The sequence below is a fragment of the Gymnodraco acuticeps genome, unplaced genomic scaffold (genome assembly GCF_902827175.1).
Source record: "Gymnodraco acuticeps unplaced genomic scaffold, fGymAcu1.1, whole genome shotgun sequence".
Taxonomy (NCBI): Eukaryota; Metazoa; Chordata; class Actinopteri; order Perciformes; family Bathydraconidae; genus Gymnodraco; species Gymnodraco acuticeps.
The window spans coordinates 1-14,573 of record NW_022990775.1 but is presented as its reverse complement, the minus strand read 5'-3'; the positions used below and the strand labels follow the sequence as shown (position 1 = coordinate 14,573).

The window sequence follows — 14,573 nt, the reverse complement described above, 5'->3', positions numbered from 1 at the left end:
GCTGAAGCTCTGATGGAGTCAGGACTCAAAGAGACACGAGGAGAGCTGGAGCTTTGATGGAGTCAGGACTCAGAGAGACACGAGGAGAGCTGGAGCTCTGATGGATTCAGGACTCAGAGAGACACGAGGAGAGCTGGAGCTCTGATGGAGTCAGGACTCAAAGAGACACGAGGAGAGCTGGAGCTTTGATGGAGTCAGGACTCAGAGAGACACGAGGAGAGCTGGAGCTTTGATGGAGTCAGGACTCAGAGAGACACGAGGAGAGCTGGAGCTCTGATGGAGTCAGGACTCAGAGAGACACGAGGAGAGCTGGAGCTTTGATGGAGTCAGGACTCAGAGAGACGAGGAGAGCTGGAGCTCTGATGGAGTCAGGACTCAGAGAGACACGAGGAGAGCTGGAGCTCTGATGGAGTCAGGACTCAGAGAGACGAGGAGAGCTGGAGCTCTGATGGAGTCAGGACTCAGAGAGACACGAGGAGAGCTGGAGCTTTGATGGAGTCAGGACTCAGAGAGACACGAGGAGAGCTGGAGCTCTGATGGAGTCAGGACTCAGAGACACACGAGGAGAGCTGGAGCTTTGACGGAGTCAGGACTCAGAGAGACACGAGGAGAGCTGGAGCTCTGATGGAGTCAGGACTCAGAGAGACACGAGGAGAGCTGGAGCTCTGATGGAGTCAGGACTCAGAGAGACACGAGGAGAGCTGGAGCTTTGATGGAGTCAGGACTCAGAGAGACACGAGGAGAGCTGGAGCTCTGATGGAGTCAGGACTCAGAGAGACACGAGGAGAGCTGGAGCTCTGATGGAGTCAGGACTCAGAGAGACACGAGGAGAGCTGGAGCTCTGATGGAGTCAGGACTCAGAGAGACACGAGGAGAGCTGGAGCTCTGATGGAGTCAGGACTCAGAGAGACACGAGGAGAGCTGGAGCTTTGATGGAGTCAGGACTCAGAGAGACACGATGAGAGCTGGAGCTCTGATGGAGTCAGGACTCAGAGAGCTGCAGCTTTGATGGCAAACACTGACGGTTTATTTGGAGTTTCGGCCGGAGAATTCACAAGACATGTCACGGGCCACGGTCTGACCACACATCCTGAAGAGCCCTCCTGTAGCTCCAGGTTTTAACTAGTTCAGAGTGTAATAACCAACATTCTTCAATAGATAGACTAAACAGCTGAGGACCCTGAATCACAGTTGTTGTCTCTTATGGCTCGGGGTCATCTCCACCCCGAGAAGGATGTGTTCCAGGTGTCCCACAACAATAACTATCTTTGACCGACAGCTGCCCGGTCACAAACTGGTGACATCAACAACTTGCTAGGGCAGCCCCTCCTTAGGGAGATAGCGGCTGCTCGAGGGTTAGGGCATCTGCGTCAGAGGGCGAAAGGTTAACATGTAGGGCGAAATATTCCGACATTTATGACCATAAAAAGTCAGATTGTACTGTAGACGATAAACAGCGATACAACTTCATAACAAATCTAGTTATTTTTCTTGTAAATTTCTTCCAAATGCAAGACTTGATAAGAATATTCTCTTGCATGGCGTTTCATCTGCAGATCTCTGACGACACGCGGTGGAAGAATAAGGAACTGCATTTATTATTTTTATTATTATTGGCAAGAAAAACACATCCTTTTGAGTTGACATGTTTTATTACTTTGTCTGTACAACACGGTACATAACAGACACAAAACAAACAGAAACATTAAGAGGGGGAATATTAAAAAATAAAAAGGGCACAAAACAAACTTCCTGTTTACTTTAAACACAGCAGAGTTGAACTCTCAGAAAGCCTTTAGAGTGATTTTACAAATACTTGACAGTCTCTGACGCTCGGCAGTGACGTGAGAAGTCGATATAAAGTGAATCATGATTACCATTTGTCAAATAAAACTCATCAGAAATGTTAAACTTCAAATTTAACATCCACTGGACCCAAAGAACAGACCATATTTACAATCTGAGGCCACAAAGAAAAACACAGATCCTCATTTCTTCTTCCTGCATGAACTTCAAATGCACCGAAAGGCAGATTTCCAGACATCACATCTTCAAGCATGTGTGTGTAAAAGGCAACACAATAAATAAACCAAATGGCACAGGAGGTTCAGACAATCTAAACTCAGAAGAACGTCCTGTGGTGAAATGCTCGCAGGAAACTGAAGCGAGCGCGAGAAAAACCTTCGAGTCATCGTCCTGCGGAAAAGAAACGCCGACTCACAGAAACGCATTATACAGAGAGGAAGGAGAGACATTTAGAATTCAATATAGTATTTGTATTTACAAGCATTTATACAACTGAGCGCATTCAACGGGGGTTTCTTTTTCAAGCTTATTACTATATGAGGACAATCAGATCAAACAATGCACCAACATACAAACCTTGTAAACAGGGACCAGTCTTTTCTTTCAGTCAGGTTCATAGTGTGTCCTTCTTTAAGGCAAAGGCATGAAGCTGAGCAGAGCCTCTTCATTTGAACCCCCCCGTCGTGTTCGGATCTACTTCCATCGTTAATATAGTGTTTAACATTTGATCTGTTCGAGGCCGTGTGACTTCCTCCACAGCAGGCATTCGAACACGGTCTTAGTTACACCTGCGATGTTCCCGGTTTAAAAATGCCCCCATAGGAATGAATGGGTAACCCTGAATTACAGTCTAGTCTCCAGCAGGGTGCCACAAAGTGTTATGATAGAAATGTACACGTCCCCAGCGCATAGAAGCTGCCGGATGCTAACCTGCATATGTCGGGCAATTTGCTCAATTATCATAGGTTGCGTTAACTAGCATATTCACACAATGGCTAAAACATGTCTTGGCTGATTTGGACAATTTTGGAGTGACTTGAGATGTTATTGAGGATGCTTTATCAACGTCTGACATGTTAAGGATCATAAATGGCAGTTTCGAGTCTCCTAAAACTTAAAATCGACCCCAAATTCATCACATCAGTGAACAAATATGTCTACTTTCTGGTTTAAACTGCCCTTCATGATCCTAAAAATGTCAGAAATGGAGTCGACATCCTCAAGAACCCCCAAAACTACTCTAAAGACATTTAACAACTATTGTCCGCCATAGGCTATAATTAACACAACTTGTGCTACTTATACAAATTGCCCAACATATGCAGGTTAGCATCCGGCAGCTTCTAGGTGCTCGGGACCCGTACTGTACATTTCGAAGATAAAACGTTGGGGTCCTCAACATTTGTGGGTTCACGATAAGACTCTGCAGCTAGTCTGTTATGTTCGATACATCCACAGATCTCCAGCGTGTATCCTCTGCAGTTATTCATGTGACCAGCCGTCTGAGACACTGACGGGAGTTGAATAACATTTGGTCGTGATTAGTGCTTTCTGTGTTAATGTAAGATCAGTTAAAACACATCGTTTTCTTTATAACCAATGCTGTCGATGTGTTGAGATTTTAAAAAGCTGTCTTTTATCGTCTGGCCCGGGGCAACAGCTGGAAACTAGCTGCTCCACTAAGTGTTTTTTGTGACAGTCGATTAATGGGGACTGTCCACGGCACTGTAAACCAGTCTACAAGGGCGTTGAATAACATGATAAGTGTTTCCTGTGTTACTGTAAGAGCTGTTAAACGCCCCCGGGAACACCAGTGAGGCGAGGAGAGAATCGAACACGACAGGAAGGGTTAAATCAGCCAGGATTCAGATCAGGAATTCGTCGTCTTCATTACAAGATCTCCTCGACTCCGTGAGCGAAGATCATGACGAGTCCGGGCTCCAGGATCATGTCTTCGCCCATGTGCTGGTTCTCGCAGGCCATCACCACCACCGCCTGCTTCCCGGGGATCCGCTTGGCCACGTAGTTCTCGTAGTATCGCCGGTTCATCTGCCGCGTCTCCAGCGTGGCGAGGCCCTGAGGCCAGTTCCTCTCGTGGGCGTTCTCGATCAGGTCGTTGACGATGGAGAGCGGGCAGCCGCTGTCGATCAGAGAGCGCTTGATGACCGCCTGCAGCACGGCGTCCGGAGTGGAGATCATCCCCCCCCAACGAGTGACCCGCGCCGGCTGCATGGAGTTCACCCACCTGAGGAGGAGGAGGAGGGGGGAGAGGAAGAGGAGGGAGTTAGGGAGACATTTGCAAGAAAGAAAGGAAAAGTAAAACACTATTTTCTGGAAGATCTTCGGGGAAAGGTTACGATTCCTATTAAATAGGAAGAAATGTCGTAATCAGATTAATGCTCTATTTTAACAAGAAATAACTTATATATAAATAACTTAATATTATCTCCGAGGAAGAGGAGGAGGAAGAGGAGGAGGAGGAAGAGGAGGGAGTTAGGGAGACATTTGTAAGAAAAAAACTTGGATATTTACAAAGAAAAAAACTTGTAAACTATTTGAGGGAAACGCAAGGGGGTAAAATGATGATAATATTAAATACTAAGAAATGCCATAAATTCTCTAATGTAACATTTTCAATACAAATATAAAAAAGCATCTGAAATCAAAGTCACGAATTCAAACTCAAACATAAGAAAAAATAATGTCTTCTGTTATTTAATCATAAATGTGCGAGAAAATACGTCAATATTGTCGTCCATACTCTCTCCCCTCCCATTGGACCTGGATCAGTTTAATACATTATATTAATACATTTGCGAGATAAGAAATGTGATATTATAAATATGATATCATTTATGAATTAAAACATTCAAGTTTAGAAACAATTACCTTTTGATATTTTTTCTTTCCATCGTTTCAGAGATACCCGAGTTAACCTGAAAGAGTATTCAAGCTTTTTCTGACAATTTTACAATTTAAAATGTGTAGTTTTTTTCTAAGGGTAAACATATTTTCCGAGCTCCTTTGTTGCCTGTTTTTTTTTTTAGCCACAATAACTCTGATAAGCACCCGCGGTGTCTCACGGACACAAAGACTATAACACTCCTGTTATATATACTTCCACCTTTAAGTCTTCCACCTGGCTGCTACCTCTCTAACCAGGGATATCCAATCGGCGGCCCGCGGGACAAACCCGGCGGTGATATGGACTGGCCCTTTGAGTATAATGGTAAAAACTAATTACTTGTTTTATTATTCTTTTTGGGCCAGAGTGCCTTTATTCCAGAGAGGGTGTTAAATTGAGAGAGAGCGGAAGACAATGCCTAAAAACTTCTGCGGGCTCGGGTTTTGAACCCACCTACGAGCTACTGTAGTGACAAACTGTCATTGATTGCATCGCTGCGTGAAATTACATCATTTCACCTAAATGAAAAAGATTGTTAAATCAGCTTCACATGTCGGCCTACTGAGTTCATTTAGGATGCGTTCACACCTAATAGTCCGCTTCTCCCCAGACCACAGTTTGTTCCATTGCTTCATCTTCCAGAAGGTTCGGTTTGCGTTCACACGGCAAAACTCAAACGGACTATAAACTTTAAACACAAGTCATGTGCTCGGAAATGCTGTTCACCCATTGGTCAGACATTAAGGGGGTAACAACGCAAATCCCGGCAATTTCTACCGGAGCCTCCGCCATGGAGCATCGGCACCTTCGGCATGTTATTCTCATGCTGCTGTTAGTCTGGAGATCAACAGACTCTAGCGGCCCGCGCATATGATTATATAATCAGACAACGTCCGTTAAAAAACATTATAACACATATAATGAGACGTTCTGCAGTCAGGAGGGCGTTTCACCGACGACAGGTGTTCCTACTTTTATGGAGTTGACGGAGAATTTACACGACTCTGTTCAACAATTCATTCTGCTTCACTCTTTAACTAAACAACCGCGGATGTCTTGAAAGACTCTTTCGCTAAAGATTTTGAAGACATCCGCGTTCTTGTGACTCGTAAATACTACGCTTCCTATGTTTTGGTGCGGACTGCGTTCACACCATGAACCGCTCCAGAGTTCACTAGCAAGCGCTCCGAGACCACCTGTTTTAGCGGACCAGAGTCCGGTTGTTTAGTTCACTTCAGAGGTCTGTGTTCACACCGACCCAAACGAACCGCACCAAGCGGCTAAACGCACCAGGGTTCGATTCAACCGGACTATAAACGGCAGGTGTGAACGCACCTTAGATCTATGAAGGCCTTGGGGCTATGTAGTTGATTTAATATATAATACATGCACTCCACTGTGCTGTGGTAGTATTTACTGCATCTGAAGCTCATATTTCAAGCACCTTTTTCCCGGCTCCTTGCTTTGGATCATGTTCATCAACCGGCCCCATTCCAAACTAATTGAATAGCCCTGCTCTAAACTGTTACTGGATTTTTATCCAGTTTTATCTTTTGATATTTGTATGCTTCTTGATTGATATTGAGCGGTCTGTGGCTCTTTGCTGTAACAATGTTCCCCTCTGTGGACGAGGAAAGGTACCCTGACTCCTCCTCCTCCTCCTCCACTCCCTGACAGAGTGAACCTGAGAATAACCCCGGAGAGAGGGTGAAGACTCACTCGAGGATCTCGTTGTACTCGATGCTCTCCTCCAGGTTCTGCAGGTTGGGGTTGGCGCTGCGGATCGCCCTCATGTACGCCTTCAGCAGCTGGATGTCCCGCTTCTGCAAGACAACAGCATCGAGTTCAGAGAGGCGTTTCACTAAAGGCACTGAAGCTAGAAATAGAGTGACCTATACATGCCGTTTGGAATTGTTATAACATTTTAAAAACGTGGGATGATATCCAACACTGGCTGTGAAAAACGTGCAAATATAATATTGGTCAGTGTTTGTTTGTTTTGAGAAAATGAGTGGGGAGGAAGTATTAATTGGTAATATCTAGGGCTGAACGATATATCGTGTCATGGCGATAACCGCGATATGCGCGATATTCACGATATTCACCGCAGGGACGTGCGATTTTATGAATTTTTTATAATATATATTTTTTTTTTCTTTCATTTTTTCATTTTAGGACGTGCGATATTAAAGGTGGGGTAGGTACGTTTGAGAAACAAATGACCTACCCCACCTTTAAGTAGGTGAATTAACTCAAACACGTCATGTTACAATTATTTTGCTGCTTGCTACTAAAGGGAAACTTGCACGGCTCTCATGTCAGGGGTTCTTGAGTGAGTGACATGCCGGCTCTGCATGCACAGCAAACCCCCAATCACAACCACTCTTGATCAGATCACAGCAGGCCCCGCCCCGCTAGTTTGCAGACCATCAAAACACCGGTGAAAAATGAGCGAGGCACAGGAGGACAATACCGGAGAGAATTAAGATTTACTTCCAAAAAGAAAAGCAACATCTGCCATCTGGAACTATTTTGGATCCAAAAAGGTTCTTCTCGTCTTCACAGGTGAACCCCCTTTGAGGGTAAGCATCATGCATTATGATGACAAGTTAGATCATGACTTAAGGTATGATGAGTCAACCAGTTAAGATCCAGACGTCCGTGACTCAAACCCGTCATCCGGTTAAATATAGTTACAAAAAACGCAATATATATCGCAGGAAAAAAAAATCGCAATGTCAGTTTTTTTCAATATCGTGCAGCCCTAGTACTCTCATTTAAGTCAAATTGTGTTTCTTGGTGTTATGAAATCTTGAATGTAATGTAAAACATATATATATGTCCTCACCTGCTCCCCCAGCTGGTGTTTGTGCTCCGTCACGGTCTTCTCCAGGTCTGAGATCCTGGTCTGCTGCTGACCGACCACCGTCCGCAAGTGTTTGATGCAGTTGTGGTTAGGAACCTCGTCTTTGGGCATCTCCAGCCTGCAGGAGGAGGAACACCGGGTTCAATATCAGACTGTTCAAGAAGTGTACTACCATCACCTCTACCGGGACGCCGTGGATAAATGGTAGAACCTCCATCTTTGTTAATACTTTTCCAGACACTTTTTTACGCTGCTATGGACAATCTTACACTAATGTACATTTACTAAGTGACTTAGTGTGTCTGTTGATTGTGTATATATAGGATACATATTTTTATTTTGTATTCGGGATTGTAGGAAACGGTATGTCGATCTCTATGTACACACAAACTGAAAGATTGACATAAAGTTGACTTTGACTCTCAAACTTACCTCCAGTGTTTGGAGCCGTTAGAAAACATTTAATGTAAGAAGAGGTTTTCTAATCCGGCTCTTTGGTCCTCATTAATATGGACACTTCAAACTTTAAATGTTTTCAGAACATTGTTGTTAATAACTTCTTATGTTTATATACATATTTGACTTTTTATCTCACGAAAAAGGAGCAACAAAACCAGATACAGATATTTGGCAACTTTTCTTGATGTTAAAAAGGAAGACCGGACTTCCAGGTACGACACGAGGCGCGGGAGTTTCAAATAAATGTTTCTCTGAAACACAGAAACACATCACTGCTGACGGGCGGCTCGGTCTGACAAGTGATGGTTGTGGTTTCATATTTTAATTAAACCTTTTGCTCAAAATATCAAACAGACCATTCTAGCCCCCTCTGTTTCAGCCCTGTTGCTGAAGTGCTGATTCTGGGTCAGTAGCTTTAAAAACAATGTATATACTTTAACCCCTAACCGTGCCCCTCAGTGTGAGTGCAGTGCTCTCTCCTCACCCGCAGCCCTCCACGCAGCTCACGGGTCTCTTGGGGTTGTGCTGGCAGTCTTTGAGGTGTGACGTCAGCTGGTCCAGGCGCAGCGTGGCGCCGCAGCCGAAGCCCGCGTTGTCGCAGCTGATCTGCAGTTTGGACAGCATGTTACGCATGATGCGGGGCACGGGCCGCAGGTGAGCCAGCGTCACCACGGTGCGGTCCACGGGACATATCTGCTGCTGCGCAAACCACTGGGTTATACAGGCGTTACAGAAGGCATGCTCGCAGTGAGGAGCCTGGGGGGGGGAGAGACCATCGTTAGAACAGCAACGATACCACAGGTTTGTTTTTTAGTGTTTGTGTGAGGAAGCAGAGATGGCAAGAGTCCACACATCCTTCGCTCAAGTAGAAGTACACACATCCTTCACTCAAGTAGAAGTACACACATCCTTTGCTCAAGTAGAAGTACAGATACTCGTGTTTAAAAATACTCTGGTGAAAGTAGAAGTACTGACTAAACTTCTTTACTCAAGTAAAAGTAAAGAGGCTTTGAAATGTCCTTCAGTAAAAAGTACCCATAACTAGCAGCTGTTTTAAAGAGTACCTGACCTCCCTTTATATTAATAGAACAATAATGTCATTGTTAGCTAATGAATGTTTCCATGCTGAACAACGGCAACATGACAACGTTTCCATTGCTGGTCGCTGCCTCCATATCAAACTAACCCTTCAAAAAAACACTGAAACCTAAAAAGATCACAAAGAAACTGACGAGGCAGAAAAGCATCTCTGGTGTCTTTGGCTTCAGGTGGAAGAGGCAGGTAAAGGTAGAGCGGGGAACATATCCTTCATATAGGATAAGTGTGTAAAGTAGATCCACAGCTGTCTGCTTCTACTGCAGGTGACACACACACACACTGCACCTCCGTCAGATCATCCCTCTAACGCAGGGGTGTCCAAACTACGGCCCGCGGGACATTTTGAATCGGCCTTCAGCTAATTAAGAAAGTATAGTGAAATATGGCCCACAAAGGAAACTTCGGCTTGTCTTATATTGTACATCTTAAATATATACGTTCAAATACATTACACAGTATTCATGTGTTAATTCAAGTTGGAAACATGTCCTAACAAATCTAAGTTGATAAGAAAAAAGCCCAGTAACTTATTTCCACAACAAGCTTGAAATAAACCCTTCATATTTCCTCCTATGAAATAAGGAATGAGCCGCCTACACAATAACTCAAACCCTCTGGAGAGCTTTTTTTTCCAACTTAACTTATGAGGTAATATATCTCTAGTGAGCGGCCCAGCCCTTCGTATGTTTTTCTGTATGTGGCCCTCGGTGAAAAAGGTTTGGACCCCCCTCCTTTCACGCAAACATGTCCCAAATTGGGGTGAATAAAGTACTTCTTATCTTGAACTGACCTGCACTGGTTCTTCCAGCACTCCACTGCAGATGGGGCACAGCAGGTCTTCATCCACCTCCCCTTGGAACCTCGTAATGTCGTACCCCATGGTACATACCTGGGATACACAGCCTCCTGAAACACACAGGTGACATTTAGACATCCTCATGGGACTGAAGATAGATGTAAAGACTTATAGTATCTACACAAACACGCGGAGCCTACCTCACTCACAAAAGGCCTGAAATGCTTCCATTCAGCTCTGGAGGTAAAACGGCGACATCAGGCAGAACCAATCTGTCCGGGATAAGAGACACACACCCGCCCTGCAAAAAAGAAATGATATTCACATTGATTATTCAGTTTTAAAAAACAATATTGGATAGTTGATGGCTAGGTAAGATGTCATAATAATAATAATGTTTCCTCTGTGCGGGATCTCTGATTTTAGGACAGAGACAGACATGCCCCACCAAGACACACAGTATTTGCAGTAGTGTGTGTCCTTGATGCCATTTGGTGTCTGTGTATTTCTCGTTCTGAGCCTCTTTCTGTTTGGTACACGTGTTATTACGTGACATTTGGTCAGCTGTGCCTGGTGGGGTTGTTCAGAAAACCCTCCCATGGCTGACACCAAGAGGTGAGTTATGCTCATTAACCCACAGAACAAGAAACACATGGTTACAGGAATACTAAAATGGCCTAAAGATCAAATTACAACACACCTTTGAATCAGATGCTTTTCCCTCATACTCAGTACTTCAGAAACAGGTTTATCACCAGGTAGGTTGACATGTACGAGGAATTTGATTTGGTGTCGTTGTGGATACATAAAAGTAAAACTAAAATTAAAAACAGATAGAAAACTATTTTAATAAAACTATAATAGCATAAAATATGTTACAAAAACAGTAAAATATAGCAGTATTTACTTACTTTACCGGGATGACCTTACAGGAAGCTAAACCGAGAGGGACATGCTTTTTAAAAAGTACATTTAGTGTAATTACTAGATGAATGAAAGGAGCCTTACAGGGAACACACCGAGCCCAGAGAGGAGGTGGTTAACCCTCCAACATGTGAACCACCTCCTGCTGACACTGACAGGAGACTGTGTGTATAAATATATATTCATATACAGCTGACCTGGTTTCAGACACACACACACACACCTGGCTGCACATCCATCGCGCTCTGCATGCACACATGCTAACCACCAATGCTAACGTTAGCCACGTCTATGATGTGATTCTGTGACACATTTCACTATATTTCAGTGCCTGTATGTTAATAATAAGATAAAGTGCAGTCATCTCGATTTAACACCCTTCTGTTTGACTTTGACCGGTGTCAGTGCAGTTTCCTGGTAATTAATTAAATGCACCTAACTGTTGAAATATTGTGTAATATAAACACTGTACGATCCTATACATATTTCCATAGATGTCCAGAAACGTATTTCTATGGTGGCAATACTTTAATATGCTGGCCTTTTTTTAACCTGCTATGCTACAGTACATTTCGCCGCTGTGGAAATAATGAAAGGTATTCTGAGTCTGATTCACGCTTGCTAACTGGGTTTGCTCTGGATGTTACCATCAAGCTAACACATGCTAACAGATAGCCGTTGATTTCCTATGGATGTTAGCATCAAGCTAACGCCTGTTAACCAGATACCCGTTAGTTTCCTATAGATGTTAGCATCAAGCTAACGCATGCTAACTAGATTTCCTCTGGATGTTAGCATCGAGCTAACCAGACAGAGCTCAGTCTGAGGAAACTACACCGACAAATGTCTCATCACAACCCGCCACCTTAGGGGAACACATCATTACGGAATGGTATACCTACTTGAACATGTAGTGAAACAGATCCTAATCCCGAGGTTTTTGATTTTCCTGACGTCCTACTGTAACTAGTAGCTCGTTAGCCACGTCCTGAGCTACATCCTACACCGCTGTGTCGTGACGTCGGGACCGAGGCGTGCGGGCGATGACGTCATGACGTAAAAGAGTAGGAGCATTTTTTTATTGGTCCGTAAAAACTAAATGAATAACTGTACTATTTGTTTCACTCCAAAAAAGGGCTAACATATGTATTTATAAGCCAGTGGAATATCAGTATGTATGACATGAACAATGTTTAATTTCAAAATGATAAATCAAAAAAAGAATGTCACGTGGGTTATTAAAAAGTGGAATTATTTTTTCATTTTCATATTTTATTTTTATTTGAGAGGGCACCAATTTCATTTATTAATTATGTCCAACACATCGGGTATGAAAGGCCTCCTCGTCAGCCAGGCACTGTGTGATCCCTGCATGTTGCAGCAGGTGAACAGGAAGGAGGTGCACTACATGAGTCACCATCTTCCTGCAGGGACAGCCGCGTCATCATGTGGTTCTGATCGTAAGTCCAGCTCCAGCGACGCGCAGGGTGAAACCTTCAATACATATATTTTGTACAGTGATCCAGAATACTGATTTTATTTCAGAATTTTTACTTTTTACATAATTTGGACTTTTCTCAGATTTTTTTTTTTTTCAGAATTAGATTTTTTTCAGAATGTTGACTTTTTACAGAATTTTTGATTTTTTTACAGAATTTTTTGTTTTAATTTTTACATATTAAATTCAACTTGGTCTCTGAATTGTTCTTAGAATAAAACTAGCAGCATCTACTGTAGGTGGTTTCTGCAATATTAAAATATCTGTGACCTCAGGATGTAATGACTGTTGCCGGTAGTACAATGCACAGCTTACATTTGTATATAAATATATATTTTTTAACATTTGAAAAATGTAGGTTGAAGCGTTTGATACATATCTTTTTTGCACAAAGCATTATTTCAAATGTTAAAAACCGTCTACCTCCTCACACCGTATGTGACTCTCAGGATGTAACCGCTCCTTTATGTTTCCTCCTACATTATGATAGTGGTTACCTCTCTCACCACCGGATGTACCTCAGGATGTGAACGCGCACTTTATGTTTCCTCCGACATTCGCTATGTGGTTACCTCCTCACACCGTGATGTGGACCTCAGGATGTGATGCGTCTTATGTTTCCTCCTACATTATGATAAGTGGTGACCTCTCACACCGTATGTGACCTCAGGATTTAACGCTCCTTAGGGTTTTCCTCCTACATTATGATAGTGGTTACCTCCTCACACCGTATGTGACCTCAGGATGTAACGCTCCTTTATGTTTCCTCCTACATTATGATAGTGGTTACCTCCTCACACCGTATGTGACCTCAGGATGTGATGCTCCTTTATGTTTCCTCCTACATTATGATAGTGGTTACCTCCTCACACTGTATGTGACCTCAGGATGTAACGCTCCTTTATGTTTCCTCCTACGTTATGATAGAGGTTACCTCCTCACACTGTATGTGACCTCAGGATGTAACGCTCCTTTATGTTTCCTCCTACATTATGATAGTGGTTACCTCCTCACACCGTATGTGACCTCAGGATGTAACGCTCCTTTATGTTTCCTCCTACATTATGATAGAGGTTACCTCCTCACACCGTATGTGACCTCAGGATGTAACGCTCCTTTATGTTTCCTCCTACATTATGATAGTGGTTACCTCCTCACACCGTATGTGACCTCAGGATGTACGCTCCTTTATGTTTCCTCCTACATTATGATAGTGGTTACCTCCTCACACCGTATGTGACCTCAGGATGTAACGCTCCTTTATGTTTCCTCCTACATTATGATAGTGGTTACCTCCTCACACTGTATGTGACCTCAGGATGTGATGCTCCTTTATGTTTCCTCCTACATTATGATAGTGGTTACCTCCTCACACTGTATGTGACCTCAGGATGTAACGCTCCTTTATGTTTCCTCCTACATTATGATAGTGGTTACCTCCTCACACCGTATGTGACCTCAGGATGTAACGCTCCTTTATGTTTCCTCCTACATTATGATAGTGGTTACCTCCTCACACTGTATGTGACCTCAGGATGTAACGCTCCTTTATGTTTCCTCCTACATTATGATAGAGGTTACCTCCTCACACCGTATGTGACCTCAGGATGTGATGCTCCTTTATGTTTCCTCCTACATTATGATAGAGGTTACCTCCTCACACCGTATGTGACCTCAGGATGTGATGCTCCTTTATGTTTCCTCCTACATTATGATAGAGGTTACCTCCTCACACTGTATGTGACCTCAGGATGTAACGCTCCTTTATGTTTCCTCCTACGTTATGATAGTGGTTACCTCCTCACACCGTATGTGACCTCAGGATGTAATGCTCCTTTATGTTTCCTCCTACATTATGATAGTGGTTACCTCCTCACACTGTATGTGACCTCAGGATGTGATGCTCCTTTATGTTTCCTCCTACATTATGATAGTGGTTACCTCCTCACACCGTATGTGACCTCAGGATGTAACGCTCCTTTATGTTTCCTCCTACATTATGATAGAGGTTACCTCCTCACACCGTATGTGACCTCAGGATGTAACGCTCCTTTATGTTTCCTCCTACGTTATGATAGAGGTTACCTCCTCACACCGTATGTGACCTCAGGATGTAACGCTCCTTTATGTTTCCTCCTACATTATGATAGTGGTTACCTCCTCACACCGTATGTGACCTCAGGATGTAAGCTCCTTTATGTTCCTCCTACATTATGATAGT

General features: G+C 43.5%; 1 protein-coding gene across 2 annotated transcripts; it reads right to left on the bottom strand.

The window, feature by feature from the left end:
• Window positions 1–1,633: 1,633 nt before the first annotated feature.
• rnf41 (ring finger protein 41) lies at window positions 1,634–11,885 on the bottom strand. Of its 2 annotated transcripts, none has more exons than XM_034232688.1 (7): window positions 11,757–11,885; window positions 10,131–10,231; window positions 9,925–10,040; window positions 8,521–8,792; window positions 7,560–7,695; window positions 6,431–6,534; window positions 1,634–4,051 (listed from the first exon to the last, which is right to left on the bottom strand). In XM_034232688.1, the coding sequence occupies exons 3-7, from the start codon at window positions 10,012–10,014 to the stop codon at window positions 3,697–3,699; spliced, it is 957 nt and encodes a 318-aa protein (XP_034088579.1). In that variant the 5' UTR covers window positions 10,015–10,040; window positions 10,131–10,231; window positions 11,757–11,885; the 3' UTR covers window positions 1,634–3,696. The 2 variants fall into 2 exon arrangements, with proteins under 2 accessions (XP_034088579.1, XP_034088581.1); XM_034232690.1 differs by having other exon boundaries at window positions 10,140–10,231.
• Between the last annotated feature and the right edge of the window lie 2,688 nt (window positions 11,886–14,573).

Bases quoted from the DNA above. Each gene is read 5' to 3' on its own strand.
- rnf41 (XM_034232688.1), bottom strand. From the start codon at position 10,014: ATGGGGTACGACATTACGAGGTTCCAAGGGGAGGTGGATGAAGACCTG. The intron at 6,535-7,559 runs GTGAGGACATAT...GTTGTCTTGCAG, and splicing joins AACACCAGCTGGGGGAGCAG to AAGCGGGACATCCAGCTGCT. The intron at 4,052-6,430 runs GTGAGTCTTCAC...CCTCCTCCTCAG, and splicing joins GAGTACAACGAGATCCTCGA to GTGGGTGAACTCCATGCAGC.